A 21,173-nucleotide genomic window follows, 5' to 3' on the forward strand; every position below is an offset into this window, starting at 1 on the left:
AGGCTTAAATGCACTCTCACGCACCTGAGGGAAATCCATCCGGTCCAATTCATGGCCATCAGGTAAGCTACCAGAGATATACTGCCAGCCAAGAACATCAGATTCTATGTCTGCATCCAACAGTGTATCCCAGAAATATTTCATTCCCCAAGTCCATGGAAGTTGAAGAAACTTTACACAAAAGCTAGAGACAACCACTCGAATTCGATTATGTATCCATCCTGTTGCCCAAAGTTCCCTCATTCCTGCATCTACTAATGGATAACCAGTTCGACCTTGCCTCCAAGCTTTAAAATAACCTTCATCCCGCCTCCATGGGAAAAATCTCAAATTCTGTAGCAATGACCGTTCATGTGTGAAAGGAAAATTGAAACAAAGATATCGTGAATATTCCCTAAGCCCAATTGCTCTAAGGAAGAAATCTACACTTTCTTCCCCATCTGTTTTTCCTTCTTTCACCCAAAGGATTTGTTTCCTTCGCACACAATGGAACACTTTTCTTACACTCACTTCTCCAAAGTGCAAGTGAGGTGACAGAAGGGAAGTGGTGGAACCATCAACCTTCTGCCTATTCTTTGCATAATCCAGTAGAGGTCCTGCCAAAAATTCATCCAATGCTTTATCTGCATTGCTCCAACCAGGAGACCATCCTCTGCTTAGCAAGGCATTGCTTGATTTTTCAGTTTCATGTTCAAGGGATAATTCTTCTGCCGTACAACCCAAAACTACACCTGAAGTTTAAAAAAAGCAAGTTGGTAAAATGGCTTGTATGAAACATCAGTAAGCAAGAAAGATTTTTGCCAACTAATATTAGTTTCTATAATATCATAACTACACAAGAAATTGTAAATTCGAATATTGTATTTGTTGATAAGCCAAAGAAGATATAGCAATGTGAGACATCACTTCAAAGTTCAAACTGCTGCAATGAGGTTAACCAATATGCATATGAAACATATCTCACTTCAAGCAAACAATGGACATGAATATTGTTAACTTCTAGAATGGGATTTCCTTTACCACTCTCAACATAATAGATAACAACAATGATGTGACTTTATAACAGAATGGCTGGCAGTACTAACAGTTTGCCAGTTAAATGCAGCTGTACAAACTACCATGAAGTTCTTTCCTTCAATAAATTAATAATTAAAAAAAAAAACAATGCAGGTATCATTCACTGAAAAAGTATGGTTACTTGGCTGCTTCCTGCAAATAAAAGGGCATTGAATATCATTCCTAAGTGCATATTCTATTTGCTCAGTACAATTCCTCTACTCATCCCCAAAGACATCAAAGGCTTCTATTTGAGAAACTGGAGGAGAAAATACCTTGAAGCATTGATGAGCAGTTATGATATGAAAAGCCATCTCTAGATAAAAACAAGCACAAGGACATTCATTGGATTGGCAATAGAAAACACTAAAACCAAGTTGTTAAGTTGTCCATGCTATAAACCAACAATTTGCAGCATCAGGAACTCATTGACCATACCCACAAGGCATGCTCAGTAGAATGAGGGTGTACACAAAAGAAAGCTGACATATTGATAAAGTTTTAAACTGAGTCAAATTTAAACAATTCTTTAATAGCAAAAGACTTACTCAAAGCCTCAAATCTGTTGATCTATAAACTGCCATGGATATTCCACGGGAACAGTTTATCATAACAGATCTTATAATATTCTCAAATCCCTTATTATGCAGTGTCTTACTTTAAATCTCAAAATTTTAATATTATTGGATTAATGGACGAAAATACTGAAACAAATGAACCTGAAAGGAAAGAAGCTAAGCAAATAACACAAAATCCACACAATGAATACAAGATGTGTTGGAAATAATACTGAGAGGGGGGGGTGAATCAGTATTATCTAATTCTTTTGCAAATCTTCCTTATTTGTCCTTTGAATTATTTATGCATGTCAGTACCATAAAATAATGAGCATGAACAAAGAAAACAGATAGTCACACCAAAGAACACAGGATGTAAGGTGGAAACCCAATGTGGGTGAAAACCACCTGCTGCAATATGTCTCTATCTTCTTTCAAATTAGAAACTTCTTTTACAATGGTTTTGTACTGGTGCAGTCCTTTACCAGTACGCAGGCTGCAACCTGCAGAGAGCTACAACTCTCTCTCGTTTTCCAGTCTCTCTTGGAAGGGAGTTACAACCCCCTACTTCTTTTCATAAATCATCAAATGATCACCAAGTACATATCAGTTACAGTCCACTACAGTTATCAGATCAGCAATAACAGAACTAACCCAGAACACCTTATCAACAGAGAAATTCAATCAACAGAACATCTTAATACAGAGACGCAACTTTCCCTTCTGTGACCTGCGTATAGACGCAGTTCACCTTCTGCTTTCCTGCGACCACCCGCAGAAATCCTTCTGCTGTGCTGCGTGCCCACACACTGTTCCTTCAACTGCTCTGCGTCCTGTTGCTTCAGGGACGCACCCAAAAACACTATCGCGCCGCGTCCTATTGCTGCAGGGACGCACCCAAAGACACTATCGCGCCGCGTCCTATTGCTTCAAGGACGCACCTGAACCTTGGTCGCCCTGCGTCCCCACGCAGATCTCCAGTTACTGAACAGCGTCCCGGACGCACCTGAACTTCGTCTACCCTGCGTCCCCACGCAGGTATCCTCCTACTACACTGTGTCCCGGCGCACTTACCTTTCACTGTACCTGCGTCCCTTCGGGTATGAATGATTTCAAGACTTTAAGTGTAACCCAAACAGTCAGATCTACAGATCTGATCTTGCGCCAAAGAGATTTCAGTCCTTCAGTAGATTCGCCTTTTAGATCTAGACCAGATCTCACCTCATAAGATATTCAACCAAAGACATACCAAATCCAAATGATCTCCTTTGCTTTATATAGGCAAGCTCCTCCTCAAAACATGGAACAATACCACGAGCCGACACCATAATAACACAATACCGTCGACTAGATACCAAGAGTAAAACACAAGAAACCCCCACGTGAGCTTTTCACTGCCTAGAAATGTGTGCACTGGGTGGACGCACCTCCTGAACAGCTGGCCTGCGTCCTGGGACGCGGTCCCTGCATGGTGTACCTGCGGGTACGCACCTTCTGAACTGATATCCTGCGTCCTTCTTAATTTTTCATAAATTGAGAGCCTTGTCATGGGAGTTGCCATCAAGTACAACATCTGTAACATATAGCCATACCAGAAAACATAATGCCAACAATCTCCCCCTTTGGACTTGATGGCAACCTTACAAACTTCAGCTTCATTCTCCCCCTTTGACATCAAGGGCAAAGGGGTATGCTCCCCCTAAGGTCATGCTCCCCCTGAAAAAGAACCAGATCTGCAACAAAGAACCATAATCCACCATGAAAGAGATAGAGACATATTGCAGCTATTTCCAAGATCTCCTTCTGACCATCCTCCATAATGCCAACAATGCATTATATGCTCCCCCTGAACCTGTACCATCTCCTGAGTCTGTTCTGCTCCCCCTAAGCCTGAGCCAACCATGACTGAACCTGGGTCTATTCTGCTGCCCTTTCTTCATATACGCGACTTTGCAGCCTGTAACTCGCGTATATACGCGACTTGTCTTTATTATATCAGCGTATGCAGGATGGAATACTGAATTTCATCACTTTCAGATTCCCCTGTGTCAACTGTCTGAATTATGCCACACCTTTCTGTCTTTGTCTTCTTCAATTCCTGCAACTGTGATGATGTATGGTCCTCTTGTTTTGAATTTTGAAGTTTGCTCCTGCATTCCCTTGCTTTATGCCCATAGTTGTTGCATGTATAACATCTTATATTTTTCATGTTCCTTCTATCACAATCAACTGCTTTGTGTCCATATGCATTGCAGGCAAAGCAATATCCTCTGAAATACCTGGGATGCGATGATCTTTCTTGAACCATTCTACTTCTACATCTGGCTACAACATGTCCAAGATTATGACATACATAACATTCAACATTTTTCAGTGGAGGAAATAATCGTCTATCACGTCCATAGTTAGGAGTAAAGGATCTTCCTTGAGGAATTTCTTTCCTTGGTTGTTCCTTGTTGAGCATTTCAGATTTCTCCTTGGATTTTCTTGCCTCACCTTGTGAACTAGATTCACCTTCAACATATTCATGAAAACCAAGACCAGTCTTGATAGCAGGAGACCTTTGACTATTAAGAATATCATCCAAGACTTTAGTACTATCTTGAAATCGTAAAAGCTTATCCTTTTCTTCTATTTTACCTTTCAAGATATTTACCTCAACTTGATGTTGTTCTTCCTTTTTCAGATATTGATTCCTTAGGTCTTCTTCAGCTTTTCTTCCTTCTTCCACTTGTCGCTTTAGTTTGGTCAATTCATGTTCTTGATCTTCAAGATCTTCTTTGTTCTGTTCTCTTGATTTTCTAAGGTCTTCTTTTAGAGAGAGGATCTTTGATTCAAGTCTCTGAATAGTTGTACTCTGATCCTTTACTATATCCTGCAATTGCTCCCTTACCCTGATTTCTGTCTCCAATTGTTCTTTTAATTTGGCAACTTCTTCAGTTTCTGCATTCATCTCTTCATGTGCCATGAGACTTTTAATATCTTCGCTATTATTGGATGAAGCATTCTTCTTCTTATGTGCCATGAGACTTCTAATATCTTCACTATCATTGAATGAACTTTTAATATGGGTATAATAGCTTCTACCATCTTCTTCAGATATCTTTCCTTTGTTATGAGGACATCTAGCAGCATAGTGACCAACTCTACCACATAGAAAACATTTGAAAGGTAGCTTACCTTTGAACCGTCCAGTTCCCCGTTCAAGATTCTTGACAAAATTTACCTCATCTTCTTCTTCTGACACTTCGAATGCGGCCTCTGGTGGTACCTCTTGTCGCATTTCAAAAGCAGTTAAGATCCCATGAAGTTGTGACATGGTGATTTTCTGCACATTCTCCTTTTCTTCTATGGCAGATACTTTAGAATCAAATTTAGCAAACAGAGATCTCAAAACTTTTTCAACTAAGACAACTTCCTCAAATTCTTCACCTAGATCCCTCATACAATTCACAATCTCATCCATACGCAGGAAATAATTAGCTATGCTTTCATTATTACGCATCTTAAGAGTTTCATACCGGATTCTGAGAGTTTGAAGCTTTGCTCTCTTTACCTGATCATCTCCTTCGTAGCTTGTAACGATTTTGTCCCATATTTCCTTAGCTGATTTGAAGTGCATGATCTTCATAAATTCTGATTGAGTCAAACTACTCAATAGGACAGTAACGGCCTTGGCATTGAGCTCATATTGCTTTTTCTCTGCTGGATCTGTAGGAGTTGCTGATGGGAATTTGTATCCTCCTTCTACAATTCCCCAAACTTCTGCTCCAAGTGATTGTAGATATGCAGTGGTTCTTATCTTCCAGTGAGTAAAATTGTTCCCGTCAAAGACTGGTGGCCTGATGTGTGCCTCTCTTTCTGGGTTAGCCATTCTGATGGATCTTTTCCTTCAAGCGATTAAGCTTCCTCTGAAAGGACCTGCTCTGATACCAATTGTTGGAAATAATACTGAGAGGGGGTGGTGAATCAGTATTATCTAATTCTTTTGCAAATCTTCCTTATTTGTCCTTTGAATTATTTATGCATGTCAGTACCATAAAATAAAGAGCATGAACAAAGAAAACAGAGTCACACCAAAGAACACAGGATGTAAGGTGGAAACCCAATGTGGGTGAAAACCACCTGCTGCAATATGTCTCTATCTTCTTTCAAATTAGAAACTTCTTTTACAATGGTTTTGTACTGGTGCAGTCCTTTACCAGTACGCAGGCTGCAACCTGCAGAGAGCTACAACTCTCTCTCGTTTTCCAGTCTCTCCTGGAAGGGAGTTACAACCCCCTACTTCTTTTCATAAAGCATCAAATGATCACCAAGTACATATCAGTTACAGTCCACTACAGTTATCAGATCAGCAATAACAGAACTAACCCAGAACACCTTATCAACAGAGAAATTCAATCAACAGAACATCTTAATACAGAGACGCAACTTTCCCTTCTGTGACCTGCGTATAGACGCAGTTCACCTTCTGCTTTCCTTCGACCACCCGCAGAAATCCTTCTGCTATGCTGCGTGCCCACGCACTGTTCCTTCAACTGCTCTGCGTCCTGTTGCTTCAGGGACGCACCCAAAAACACTATCGCGCCGCGTCCTGTTGCTGCAGGGACGCACCCAAAGACACTATCGCGCCGCGTCCTGTTGCTTCAGGGACGCACCTGAACCTTGGTCGCCCTGCGTCCCCACGCAGATCTCCAGTTACTGAACAGCGTCCCGGACGCACCTGAACTTCGTCTACCCTGCGTCCCCACGCAGGTATCCTCCTACTGCACTGCGTCCCGGCGCACTTACCTTTCACTGTACCTGCGTCCCTTCGGGTATGAATGATTTCAAGACTTTAAGTGTAACCCAAACAGTCAGATCTACAGATCTGATCTTGCGCCAAAGAGATCTCAGTCCTTCAGTAGATTCGCCTTTTAGATCTAGACCAGATCTCACCTCATAAGATATTCAACCAAAGACATACCAAATCCAAATGATCTCCTTTGCTTTATATAGGCAAGCTCCTCCTCAAAACATGGAACAATACCACGAGCCGACACCATAATAACACAATACCGTCGGCTAGATACCAAGAGTAAAACACAAGAAACCCCCACGTGAGCTTTTCACTGCCTAGAAATGTGTGCACTGGGTGGACGCACCTCCTGAACAGCTGGCCTGCGTCCTGGGACGCGGTCCCTGCATGGTGTACCTGCGGGTACGCACCTTCTGAACTGATATCCTGCGTCCTTCTTAATTTTTCATAAATTGAGAGCCTTGTCATGGGAGTTGCCATCAAGTACAACATCTGTAACATATAGCCATACCAGAAAACATAATGCCAACAAGATGTACCCTGGGAAAAACCCAACTAGAAAGCGAGGCCTATGCCCTTCTTTTCTTCTCAATTATGAAATGCATATACAAAGAAAGGAGACTCACTATAGAGTTGCCATGGACACTATTGACCACTACGTGTCAACGACCCATAGCATTACACCCCCCTTTTTCGCAAAAGGGATAGCAATTGATCGATGTGTCTGTGTCCTCCAACTATCATCATCAGCTTGACTTCCAGGATGTTATGTAACTCTTTCTGCATGTGTATAATATAAATAATCTCAGCAGATCCGTGTCATGTATGTAACGACCTAGGTAAGCCTACTTTTCTAGTGACGATCTCCATTCTAGGAGGTTTTTTGTCTCACCGATCCATTCTCGGATGGTCAGCAGAGTTTTCCTCTAGTCTTACCCTAAAGCTGGAATGGATTTTGTCACTAAGATCTTAGGCGAGTCCTAGTGTTCTAGATCGAGTCTATAAAAGTAATTTGGGAGTAATCCTAACTATTTGGTTAGGTTATTTTATTACAAATTGCTTGGTGTGCTGAATTATATTTGTGTCACAGAAATGGGTAGTCTGCGATGGTGTATTACAAATGGGTTTTCCCCCTTATGATGTAAAAAATATGAAAATCACGATATAAAGTGTCTTGAGGGTTGGAAAAATAATTTATACCCTCATAGGTTAATTAATTAAATTTTCTGACAAAAAATTAATTAAAATCCTAAGCCAGAGATTTAATTAATTCTAGGTCCTAGGTAAATTTAAATTCTCCAAAAGAAAAATTCGTCGGTCCTTAAAAATTAAATTTTAAAAGTCCCGAGACTAAGGTAAATTAATTATTTTGCCAAATTTTAAACCTTTGATCCCTGAGAGTTAAGTCAAAGTTAAATTTTTGAGGAAATTAACTCAAAAATTATTTTTAAGTTAATTAAAATGCATTTAATAAGAAATTTCGAATTTCCCCAAATATTTAAATATTTCGACGAATGAGATTAAAAGAAATTTTAATTTTCCTCAACGGTCGAGATTGCTTTGATGAGGATCACTCGAACTAGCCAGTACGAGATTTATCTTTAAATAGGAGGTCATTTGTCAATCAATACATCTGACCTTTGAGTCGTGTGCTTAGCAAAAAGCTCTTGTGTAATCTTTTTCTGGATAATAAAGAAAGACTTTGGGGTTAAGTTCTGTTGGTATTACTCTTCATGGAAATACTGTAAGATGTGTTGTTTTCATGCATAATTTTTTCTAGAGACATCGATGATAGCTTCTAAAGAGTGATTTGAGTACAGGTATCTTGCTCAGTCGTTGGGATCTGAATAATGATCTAAATTTGAAACGTAACAGGATGTATCTCTATTTGTCTGAGTTTAGTATTATTTTCTCGCTCTACTTTTAATGGCTGGATTGAGTTTTGCAGGGAAATCTTGATTTTAGATCCTCGGGCGTTAAGAGAAGTTTTTAGTTGGACCAGCCAACTCTCGATCTGTGTTCCCGGAAGAGCCCAGCTAAATTAGCTCCAGGCTTATCATAATACTTTTTGTTGGTGATGCACGAAGGGTTTCGATTTAGAACCTCCTTTAAATTTATTTATTTTTTTTGCGCGACATAATGACAGATCTGGTTGATTAGAGCTTGCAGTTTGTAAATTTTGTAATTAATTTTCTAACGTGGGTTTTTTTGGGTTTTAGTTTTATCACTGTATATATTGTTTGGGTGTTTTCTTCTTGTCGTGCAGCTACAGATCCGAGGAAGAAATTTATGTAGGGTCCAGATCTAGGCCCTTGAGGGTAAGATCTGAATCTTTGGGGTTTATCAACATAATTTTGCAGGGATATTATTCAAATTTTTGCAGTCCAAGGGTTGTGAAATTCTTAGATCTGGAAATTTTCATGAGAGTTTTTAGAATAAATCTGAAGCAAAAGAATTTAACATTTTAATCAGAATTTCTGGAAATGTCTTGAGGAGTTTTTGGCTACCATTTATCTGAGTTTTCCGATCTGTTGGTTGGGTTTTAGATTTGCTACAAAATATCGAATTTTTTTGTAGAAAACCCTTATCCCTCCATTACCCCAACCTTCATTTGCTGCATGAGGTTTTCCCATTATCTGCTGTAATTTTCAAATCCGTTGCCCTCATCCCCTGGATTTTCGTTTCATGCCTGTATGATGCATTATCCTCTCCTTGTCGACATCCCTTCCTAGCCCGCAGCCTTCAATTTCTTCTCTCGTGCGTCCTCCCTCCATCCTGCAGCTTCAACATTGCCCACACCCCTTCCTCATCCTACTGCGTTGTCCTTTATTCTCCTTCGTTGACCATCAAAACCCTCATCTCATTAAGCCACAGCTTCTCCTCCATATGCTGCTCCTCGACCTGTCAGCCAACAGCTCCTCGCTGACTTACCCTCGGGCTCCTCTCCTATCGCCATCGATCCCAACTCCTGCCATATGCAGCTCCTTATACACTTGTGTCCCTCTCTGCGTGTTGCCCTCCTCTCTTTACTGAATCTTCCCTACAATCCCTCATTGCCCAAACCCCTTGTTGGCTACTCTCCTTTCCTCTTCAATGCATCCCTCAGCTCCCACAAGCATCCAAACTTACACATGCACACACAGCGCCAAACATTCGATGTTTTCTTTTTTCATTTCATCTGTATTGTGTATGTGTATGTGTTAGGTTAGGTTCAGGTTTTACCTTTTTATTTTTTTAGTTTAGTTAGTTTCCTTTTGATTTCAATTTTATTTATTATTTTTTTTGAACTTTGGTTGAATGTTCAATGTTTTATAAAAATAAATGAATAAAAAATCTACTTTTGGTTTAGGTTTCATTTTTAATTTCTTTTCCTTTTTTATTTTTGTTTTGTTTTCATTTTAAATTTTTTGTTGTTTTCATTTTTTGAACATTTGAAAAAATAAAAAATTACATTTGTGACTTTAAAATTCCTAAAAGAATTAAATCAAAAAAGGATTTGCGCTTTCACATTAAATTTTAATGTGGCCTATGAACCATTAAAATTTCAATTTATTAACCCTTTTGATTTGTTCTACTTTTGTCACATTTAAAAATTTGATTTCTTCATTTACCACATTAAATTAATTGTCTATGAAATAATTAAATTGTTAATCTAAAGTTCCTTGGTGTCCTTTCGTGGTAATGATTTGTCTATTGTAAAATGTGATTAATGTTTTAAAATCATTGACTATTAAAGAATGATAAATTATTATAGATCTTGGTTATTAATGAAAATCATTTTAAATCTAGAATCATTGCTTTAGCATTTTAATTCCATAACTTTCACAAGATTTAATTGCTAGAAACTCTTGCATGATAAAGTTTTGGGCATTGACATTTAATTGTTCATGATCGTCGCTTTTCCATGTTTATAAATTGCTCGGGATAACTTGTTTATGTTTAGTCTATGGTTAATTGAATACAAAAGCACTGGTCTATAATCATTTCTTTCTTGGATTGTCTTATTTATATTAATTGTTTAAATCTATCAATCTCAGTCGACCAAGATTTGTTTTAAATTCATCAAGTTGTCCATATTTAAGTCTCCTAGAGCATGTGTTTCATAGGTTATTCTCATTCATTCACCTTAGGCACTACCCCCTTTGACTTGTCTAGGAGAGAGTCTAAACTGAGTAAGGATTAGAGTGATAGCCCTTACTCTGAGCGTTGTCGCGTTGCCTAGACACTTTTTGCGACAACATTTTTTGGCATCGTTGTCGGGGATAGAGTTTTTTTGTCCTTGGTCCTCACGACATTTTTCTAATCATCTAATTTTTTCCTCTATTCATTAGCCCGTCAAGCAGAAAAACATTTTTTGGCACAGTTGTCGAGGATATTTTATTCTCTGCATTTCAACGACATTTCTTCGTCATTCTTCTCATTTCTCATCTCTCATTCGCGCCGGCAAAGCCAACACTTCTTGGCATTGCCACCAAAGACAAATTTATTGGACTTTGGCTTTACAAAATTTCATCTCATTTTTCTGGCATCATTTCGTCTCTTCATTTCTCACCATCCTAATTCTCGTCATCTCTCTCATCTAATCCTTTTATCTTCACTTCTTGCACCTCGACATTCCTGTTCGTTCCCTGTTTGGGTGGCGACTCCACTTATTCATTCACTTAATCCTAGACAAGGAGCCCTCCTTGAATATCCATTTGCCTCCATCCACTGACTTTTCGGTTTCGCCTTTGGAAACTTTGTGAGAGATTCTTGCTCAAGTGGCAACTCCACTTCTTCCATTTCTTACATGAATTTCCGCTAGAAGCTCGCTTCTCGTAGAAATTTTGATTTTCTTGAGCAGGGATCTCTCTCTCTGATATCCATTTGGCCCATCTTTTTCCCGTTAAACAAGTCATCATGGATTTTGACTTGTTCTCTCCTTGTGATTTTACTAATATTTAGGGAGCTCTACATAGTTATTCTTATGTTTTGGGTGAAGCCATCGATGAATTTCCTCCTTTTCAAGGTAACAATGCTTTTACTGCCGAAACTCACCTTCAGAATGTCAACCTTTTTATAAGCAAGTGTCGCCAATATTCTAAATATGAAGATGAAGATTTTCGTTCTCACCTTATCTAAAGATGTTTTAGATTGGTTTGTTAATTTCCCTAATAACACTTTTGATTCTCTACAATCAGTCATTGATGCCTTTGAAGATAGATATGGAGATAAAGAAAAGGTCAAAGCGAAAGCTGAAGTAAAGGAAACTATAGAAGTTGAAAATGATTTCAAGGAGTTAATTCAAATGGTTAAAGACATACAATTAAATCAGGCTCAAGTAAGCAAGAATGCAGAAGTTAATCAGGTTCAACTTATTAAATATATGGAACTTAATCAAGCAAGATTAACAGTTGATCATGCCAGGGAAATTAATTTTATGCAAAGCAAGTTATTAGCCCTAGAGGAAAAGATGACGATCATGGAATTCAATCATTCAAATCAAGTGACTGCCATGAAAGCAAGTTATCGAGAAGAAATAAGTTCGATTCAAAACAGATTGTCAACTATGGATGAAGAAATGGCCATCATGAAATTCGATTATAATAATGAGTTAACTACCATGCAAGCAAATCATAAGAAAGAGATAAACTATATGCAAAACTGCTTCATCGGCATGGAAGCTGGTTAGATATGTCTTCAGAATAGGTTATTGACCATTGAGGAAAACAATGCCAAGGAAATCAGTGCTATGAAAGTTGAACACTCTAACCAGATGGATGTCATAACAATGGAAAAGATACAGGTACAAAAATTTCAACATAAGTCAGAGGATGAAAGGAACAAGGAAACGTCAACGGATCATAAGCCTCCCTGTCTGTTGCAGCAAGCTCCATCTTATTATGAGGAGGTCATTTGTTCCATTGAAAAGTGGCTAATTGAAGGTGACCCAGATAAAATGGAAATTGATAAGAATCAGGTTGATGCTTACATGGTTGATCCACCAGTCATAACAGATCAGGTTCATAAAGAAGCGCAGGTCACAGAAGTCTTGAACATTCCAAATTTTCCATATGAGCGTTTTTCGAATCAAGAAGGAAGTTGTGCGCCGACCACATCATCATCAACATCACAGCCTGCCACAAAGAAAAAGCGCAAGAGAAAGAGAATGAGAAAGCAGTTTGATCCATCTGATGGCCACAAGCAACTTGATTTTTGGATAGGAAAAGGTCCTACCGTGTGCAGGATTAGACATGGCACGTCTGAGAAACAGCGAACAAATTTGTCTGAAAGTAGGCAAATGCTCTGTATGCACTACATTGAACGCATTTGATTCCATGGGGCATCTTTGTATTGTATTTCTAACCTTATACCCTATTATTTCAGTATTTTATTTTGTAGTTAGATTTGTGTTTTTCATGTTATTAGGATAGTTAATAAATGAAGAGCTTATATATTTCCTGTGCGTAATGTTATATCATGACTTTTGGATGGATGCTACTTATGTTATATTGTGCGTTACATGATGCAAATTCTGGATTCTCACATTCCTTCGGTGCAACAACGTGTCCCCAAGTAGAGCCAGATGTTGACCACTACGTGTCAACGACCCATAATAATATACCCCCTTTTTTCGCAAAAGGGATAGCACTTGATCGATGTGTCTGTGCCGTCCAGCTATCACCATCAGCTTGACTTCTAGGATGTTATGTAAACCCTTTCTGCATGTGTATAATGTAAATAATCTCAGTAGATCTGTGTCATGTATGTAACGACCTAGGTAAACCTACTTTTCTAGTTACGATCTCCATTCTGGGAGGTTTTTTGTCTCACCGATCCATTCTCAAATGGTCGGCAGAGTTTTCCTCCAGTCTTACCCCAAAAGCTAGAATGGATTTTGTCGCTAGGATCTTAGGCGAGTCCTAGTGTTCTAGATTGAGTCTGTAAAAGTAATTTGGGGAAAATCCTAACTATTTGGTTAGGTTATTTTATTACAAATTGCTTGCTTTGTTGGATTATACTTGTGTCGCAGAAATGGATATTCTGTGAGGGTCTATTACAAATGGGTTTTTCCTCTTATAATGTAAAAAATATGAAAATCATGATGTAAAGTGTCTTGAGGGTTGGAAAAATAATTTATCCCCTCACAGGTTAATTAATTAAATTTTCTGGTCAAAAACTAATTAAAATCCTAAGCCAAAAATTTAATTAATTCTAGGTCCTAGGTAAATTTAAATTCTCCAAAGGCAAAATTCATCAGTCCTTAAAAATTAAATTTTAAAAGGTCTCGAGACTAAGATAAATTAATTATTTTGCCAAATTTTAAACCTTTGATCTCTGGGGGTTAATTCAAAGTCAAATTTTTTGGGAAATTAACTCAAAAAAATTATTTTTGAGTTAATTAAAATGCATTTAATAAAAAAATTCGAATTTCCCCAAATATTTAAATATTTTGATGGATGAGATTAAAAGAAATTTTAATCTTCATCAACGATCAAGATTTCTTTGACGAGGATCACTCGAACTAGCCGTTAGAGGATTTATCTTTAAATAGAAGGTCATTTGTCAGTCGATACATCCAACCTTTGAGTCGTGTGTTTAGCAAGAAGTTCGTGTAATATTTTTTTGGATAATAAAAAAATACTTTGGGGTTAAATTCTGCTAGTGTTACTCTTCATGGGAATATTGTAATATGTATTATTTTCATGCATAATTTTTCTAAAGCCATTGATGATAGCTTTTAAAGAGTAATTTGAGTATAGGTATCTTGCTCAGTCGTTGGAGTTTGAATAATAATCTAAATTTTGAACGTAATAGTAGGTATCTCTATTTGTCTGAGTTTTATTATTATTTTCTCGCTCTATTTTTAATGGTTAGATTGAGTTTTGCAGGGAATCTTGATTTTAGATCCTCGAGCGTTAGAGGAAGTTTTCAGTTGAACCAGCCAGCTCCTGATATGTGTTCCCGGAAGAGCCCAGCTAAATTAGCTCCAGGCTTATCATAAGATTTCTTGTTGGTGATGCACGAAGGGTTTCGAGTTAGCACCTCTTTTAAAATTTAAACATTTAATATTTTGTGCGGCATAATGATAGATCTCACTGATTAGAGTCTGCAGTCTGTAAATTTTGTAATTATATTTCTAACGTCTATTTTTCTAGGTTCTAGTTTTTATCATTGTATATATCGTTTGGGTGGTTTTTGTTGTCGCGCAGCTACAGATCTAAGGAATAAATTTATGTAGAGTCCAGATCTAGGCCTTTGAGGGTAAGATCTAGATCTATGAGGTTTATCAACATAACTTTGCAGGGATATTATTCAAATTTTTGCAGTCCGAGGGTTGTGAAACTCTTAGATCCAGAAATTTTCATGAGGGTTTCAAGAATAAATCTGAAGCAAAAGGATTTAACAGTTTAATCAGAATTTCTGGAAATGCCTTAAGGGGTTTTTGGCTACCATTTATCTGAATTTTCTGATCCGCTGGCTGGGATTTAGATTTGCTACAAACTTTCGAAATTTTTGTAGAAAACCCTTATCCCTCCATTACTCCAGTTTTCATCTGTTCCTTGAGGTTTTCCCATTGTCCACTGTAGCTTTCGAATTCGCTACCCTCATCCCCTCTATTTTCGTTTCGTGCCTGTATGATGCTTTATCCTCTCCCTGTCAGCATCCCTTCCTAGCCCGCATCCTTCATTTTCTTCTCTCGTGTGTCCTCCCTCCATCTTGCAGCTTTAACGCTGCCCAAACCCCTTCCTCGTCCTACTGCATTGTCCTTTATTCTCCTTCGCTGACCATCAAAACCCTCATCTCATTGAGTCGCAACTTCTCCTCCATACGCTGCTCCTCGACCTGTCAACCTACAGCTCCTCGTTGGCTTACCCTCGGGCTCATCTCCTACCGTCGTTGATCCCACCTCCTGCAATCCGCAGCTCCTTATACACCTGTGTCCCTCTCTGCATGCTGCCCTGCTCTCTCTGTTGCATCTTCCCTGCAATCCCTCGTTGCCCAAACCCCTTGTCGGCTCCTCCCCTTTCCTCTTCAACGCATCCCTCAACTCCCGTCACCATCTAAGCTTACACCTGCACACACAGCACCAAACATTCGACTTTTTCTTTTTTATTTCATTTGTATTGTGTATACATTAGGTTAGGTTTAGGTTTTACTTTTTTATTTTTTTAGTTTAGTTAGTTTCCTTTTGATTTCATTTTTTTTTTAACTTTGGTTGAATGTTCAATGTTTATAAAAATAAATGAATAAAAAATCTACTTTGTGTTTCATGTTTCATTTTTAATTTCTTTTCCTTTTCTATTTTTGTTTTGTTTTCATTTTAAATTTTTTCTTGTTTTTTTTTATTTAAATTAAAAAATTTAAAATAGCATTTAAAAAATCTAAAAATTAAAAAAATTCATTTATGTGACTTTAAAATTCCTAAGAGAATTAAATCAAAAGAGGATTTGGGCTTTCACATTAAATTTTAATGTGGCCGATGGCCCATTAAAATTTCAATTTATTAACCCTTTTGATTTGTTTTACCTTTTTCACATTTAAAAATTTGATTTCTTCATTTACCACATTAAATTAATTGTCTAAGGAATAATTAAATTGTTAATCTAAAGTTCCTTGGTGTCCTTTCGTGGTAATGATTTGTCTATTGTTAGGTGCGATTAATGTTTTAAAATCATTGAGTATTGGAGAATGATAAATTATTATAGATTTGGGTTATTACTGAATATCATTTTAAATCTGGAATCATTGCTTAGCATTTAAATTTCATAATTCTTTACAGGATTTAATTGCTAGAAACTCTTGCATAATAAAGTTTTGGGCATTGACATTTAATTGTTCATATTCGTCACTTTTCCACGTTTATAAATTGCTCAGGATAACTTGTTTCTGCTTAGTCTATGGTTATTTGAATACAAAGGCACTGGTCTATAATCATTTCTTTCTTGTGATTGTATCTTATTTGTATTAGTTGTTTAAATCTATCCATCCCAGTTGACGAAGATTTGTTTTAAATTCATCAAGTTTTCCATCTTTAAGTCTCCTAGAGCTTGTGTTCCACAGGCTATTCTCATTTATTCACCTTAGGAACTACCCCCCTTGACTTGTCTAGGAGAGAGTCTAAACGGAGTGAGTAAGGATTAGAGTGGCAGCCCTTACTCTGAGCATTGTCGCGGTGCTTAGACACTTTGTGCAACAACAGACACTATTGTTGGTATGGCTACACTATAGGATCCTCTAGTTCTTTTGTTCTACTCCACACTCCCACTCCCAAATGATTTGCTAGACTATGGAACAATAACAATGGAACCCCTTCTTTCCTAGTGGCCTAGTGTTTAGCATAGTCTAATAGTTCTCAAGGTGTAGGGTTTGGGGTTTTGCGTACTTCAACACCCAATTATTGTTAGGGTTTTGGACCCTCAAGAATCTTCTTGAAAGTCCAAACATTACTAGCTCCAAGTGTAAGTAATGGAAGCTAACATGGAACCCACTTGATACCATGGTGGTCAATAGGATAGGTCAACTTGTGAAAGGCATAACTTTTTGATACAAACTCCAATTGAAGTGATCTTCACGTCGTTGGAAAGCTATCAAAGTGTATAACAATGTCTAGACGCTGCTGAGTGCTAAGCTTGCAAAAGCTTTCGCCCCAAAAATGACCATTTAAAGTCTCAAAGGGGCTATAGAAGGTTCTTGACCCCAAAACACTTTGTTGGGAGTTAAGTTCACAAAGTTTTGACTCCAAAAATGGTTGTTTAAGGTCTCAAATGTGTTTCAGAAGGTGTTGGACCACAAATCACTAAAGTGGGCCCTGCCCATAAAATGGGCCCCACAATCCAATGTTAGTTTTTGATAGTTGAGTAGCATCAGAGAATTGTTCTAGTCTCAACTTGGGTCAGAGAGGCTTAGAAACACTATAACTCCAGAACCCAGAAAACGTTTTGAGACAAAACACCTAGAGATGCCTCAATTAAGTTAATTAGTCAATAATTAAATATTTCCTAAGTCTAACTTAGGAAAAGTGATTAATTAACAAGAATTAATTAAGAAAGGTGAGATTTCTCTAGAAACTCACATGGATCGACTTAGAGATGATCTTAGCCATTCATGAAGATTTAATCATGGTTGTTGGTGAGCCAACAAGAGATTATTAGAGGAGGTCGATGGGGCAGGAGCAAAACACTCAAGAGATTGAGTTCCCTGGCAGAGATGATGCTCCCCAATTGCAAGGATTCAGAGAAGAGAGTTCGAAATAGAGGGAACGCATAGTCAGTGAGGGGCAAAGATAGTGAGTCCGAAGGAAGATTTTCAGTTCTGGAGAGGCGGCAGCGAGTGACAAAAGTATTCCACATTGAAGTTACACAAGGGTTGCACAGTAACTTCAGAAGGCAATTCGATTCCGCTGAGAGGGAGGTTGATTCAGCTTCCAGAGGTAGAGAAATTTTTCGAGAGGATCAAAGAGTCACTTCTAGCAGCAGAAACAAGCAGGATGGCCTAATCTGTTGTTGATTTGAGCCACACATTTGAGGGTCTGCATAGAGGCAGCATAGAAGGGCCTGCGCAAGGGTTGGACAGCCAGTTTCAGAGGGAGCCAAAGGTCGGGATTGCTTTTGGAGAGAAAATTTTCTCTCTAATTATTTTTGTCAAATATTTGTTGTTTGGATAGCAAGTAGGACATCCATAGATTGTACTCAGAATTTAACTGTTGCATAATAATAAAACCCTCATTTGTTGCACCAGCTTTCCCAAGTTTGGTTTTTTCCAAGGACAATTGTCCAAAAATAATGTTGTCATATTTGTGTGTGCTCTATTTTTTCAGTTTTGCATTTTTATTTCCACAGTAATTCATGATGAAGAAATTGCAGTGTGATTAATATTTTATTTTGCCATAACAAAATAAACTGCATAATTTATCTAGTTAGAAGAACTAATTCTAGTTGTTGCATTTCAAGGAAATTTTCACATGGTATCGAAGCAAGGTTGATCAGATTGGAAACTCTGAGGCAGAAAGAAGAAATCGTGCATATTCAAAGGGAGTCTAGCAAATCGCTTTCCAGATTTATGCAGAGCCAGCCTCACAATTCAAGTAGTTGTGCAAAGGGTTCAATTTTCCAGTGGCAGGAAAAATTCGAATTATCCAGAGATTTCAGTAGGCAATAGGTGATCAGATCAACATTTTCGCAGTCTTGATCTGGGCATAGTTGACTCTGTAGTAGATTCGTAGAGCAGGATCAGCACTGGGCAAGGAAGACAAAAGGCATACATTGGAGGAATTTCTCAGAGGGTTTCTAGATCCAGTTTACAGGAGAAAATTTGTGATTTCAAGTTGGAGATGGCAGTAGCAACAGTCAAATCTATGCATTCTAGGAGAGAGTGTGTATATTAGTGCTAGAAGCCAAGCAAGGAGGAGATTCCTGTTTATTTTCCCAGTTGTGAGTTTTGTAGAAAATGCCCCAACAAGACTTCGAGATCAAGATAGGCTAGATGGGCCTCGAATTATTGTATCTGGAAAGTCAAGATGACTTCCCTGCTAAATGAGCATGGTGTGAGGACGTATGCAGAGAGAGTGGAGATGGCCAATGCGAAGCGGGTGATTCTCGATAAAGTTCGAGACAATGTAGTCTCACACATTGCAGTTAAGAATACAACCAAAGAGATGTGGGATCAGTGTTGCACGAAGCGCCCCCCCCCCCCTCGGTTCCAAAACCCGAAGCGCGTCCCGTACGGGAGCGCCTAGGAAGCTTGGCCAGAAGCGCGCTTCTGAAATTCGGAAGCGCCGCTTCCGAATTTTTTGCTGCTTCCTGGAAATTCGGAAGTGTGGTACGGAAGCGCCGAAGCGCGCTTTGTACAACGCTTCGGGCGTCGGAAGCGTGGCGCTTCGGAGGAGGAAGCGTACGCTTCCCGTACGCTTCCGGAAAAGCATTTAGAAAATCGTTTTTTTTTTTTTTTTTTATTTTAGGTGAGTTTGCTTGTTGGGGGTGGGTCCACCTTGGGTTAGGGTGACGAATGAAGGCAAAAAAAATTATAAATATAGCAGATGCTCCCTCATGGTAATGTTAAATTCTTAAAGTAAAAGTGACATTCTCCTTTATTTTTCATTTTCATCCTTTTACTTAAATTTTTAACATTACCATGAAATGACTCAGGATGTTTGAGAGTGGTTCCAGCCTCATTGGACTTCATATGGAGAAAATAGAATTTCATATCCTACTCAAAATTCAGCAGACTTAACAGTTTTCAAGAATTCAGGATCAATGGGATTGTGGCATTTCATTAGATTATATCAAGTATGAAGGTATGTGATTAGCATTTAATCAAGAACACCAAGCCCTATATGTACCCTAGTGTTGGTGGTGTTAATTGTTGAACTCCTTTGTCACGCGGCACGCCCTTAGCAAAAAATTACCTTTCAATCAAGTCAAAATCATCGATCAAGCATGTTAAGCTTTTCTACCATATTTTAAGTCTTGAATTAGGTAGTTTGATCAAAATTGGGCAATGTTGACTAATATCCCTAGACAATCGAGGTAGAGGCAAAGGCTAGACAAGAGGAGAAGAATCTAGATTCTAGATGGTTGATGCATCTAAATGGTTGATGCTCGAATAATTAATCATTAATGTACAATGGATGTTATATCTATCTTGATTTATGCAAAAATATGCATGTTTTCATGTCTTCTACAACTAATTTGGTATTTGGGATGTTTGTTTTCAGTATAAATGCAAAAAAATATAAATATATATATATAGCAGACGCTTCGCTTCCTAGATTTTTGGAAAATGACGCTTCCGCGTCCCCGCTTCCAAAAAACGTCCCCGCTTCGTGCAACATTGTGTGGGATGCTCTCATAGCACTATACTAGAATCCTTCCAAGAATCGGAAGATGTTCTTGAAAGAGAAGTTGAGAACCACTAGGATGCAGAAGGGAGAAGGAATGACCTCCAACCCCACCAGGGTTCAACATATCTGGAATGAGCTTCTGGCAGTAGGAGAGACCCCTCAAGAAGTTGAGCTACTGTGTGTAGCTATCAACAGTTTGACCGAGGAGTGGGCTACTTTCGTCCAAGGCATCGCTGGACGAGATCATCTATTAGGATGGGATCGATTGTGGGCAGATTTCACATAGGAGGAGATGTGACTTGCTCTAGTCAAGAGTAGTCTCAATGGCAACAGCAGAGGATCGAAAAGTGTGAAGGAGGAGGAGAATGGGGCCCTTGCATTAAGGACAAGGCTCACAAGGAGGAGAAAAGAAGAAGGATTTGTTGAAGATCAAATGCCTCAAGTGTGGTGAGTTTGTTCACTACAGTACCCAGCGTCCTCAACGGAAGAAGGACAAGAAGGAGAAGCAAGAATAGGCAGCAGCTTCGACAGAGATTGACCAGTTGTCCTCCAAGTTAGAGGAAGACTTTACCTTGTATGCAGTTATACCTCCAGGAGAGAGGTGGGGAGACAATGAGCTCTAGACTCTAGAGTTGCGTAGAGTTGGGCAGGATCCTTCGAGGAGAGTATCAAACAGGTGTTTAGCGTCGGGCAGGGGTCTTCTCATGGATCAATACCTTTGCTAAAGGGGCCCACAGTATTCAATAGCAGGTGGATCAATGTCAAATCGTGCACGAATTCTCAATGGGCAGTTCATAGGACAATTGATTCAGTTCTCAATTGCAGTAGCAGCAGCATGAGATCAGTTGCAGTGTAGTGCAGAGTTGGCAGCAATACGAGGTGTACAGTGCAATGTCAGCAGTGTCAACAGTAGCAGATGCAGGCTGGTTCAGCTCAAAGT

At 38.7% G+C, this 21,173-nt stretch overlaps 1 protein-coding gene across 1 annotated transcript in view; it reads right to left on the bottom strand.

The window, feature by feature from the left end:
- LOC149227831 (cryptochrome-1-like) overlaps nt 1-21,173 on the bottom strand; it is a 100,609-nt gene that overhangs the window by 1,554 nt on the left and 77,882 nt on the right. The window contains exon 3 of the mRNA XM_089380603.1: nt 25-731. Within this exon, the coding sequence (XP_089236729.1) occupies nt 25-731 (707 nt within the window). The remainder of the gene's footprint in view (nt 1-24; nt 732-21,173) is intronic.

Source organism: Pinus tabuliformis, chromosome J (assembly GCF_031772625.1).
Source record: "Pinus tabuliformis cultivar Carrire ecotype Pingquan chromosome J, CPIR1, whole genome shotgun sequence".
Lineage (NCBI taxonomy): Eukaryota > Viridiplantae > Streptophyta > Pinopsida > Pinales > Pinaceae > Pinus > Pinus tabuliformis.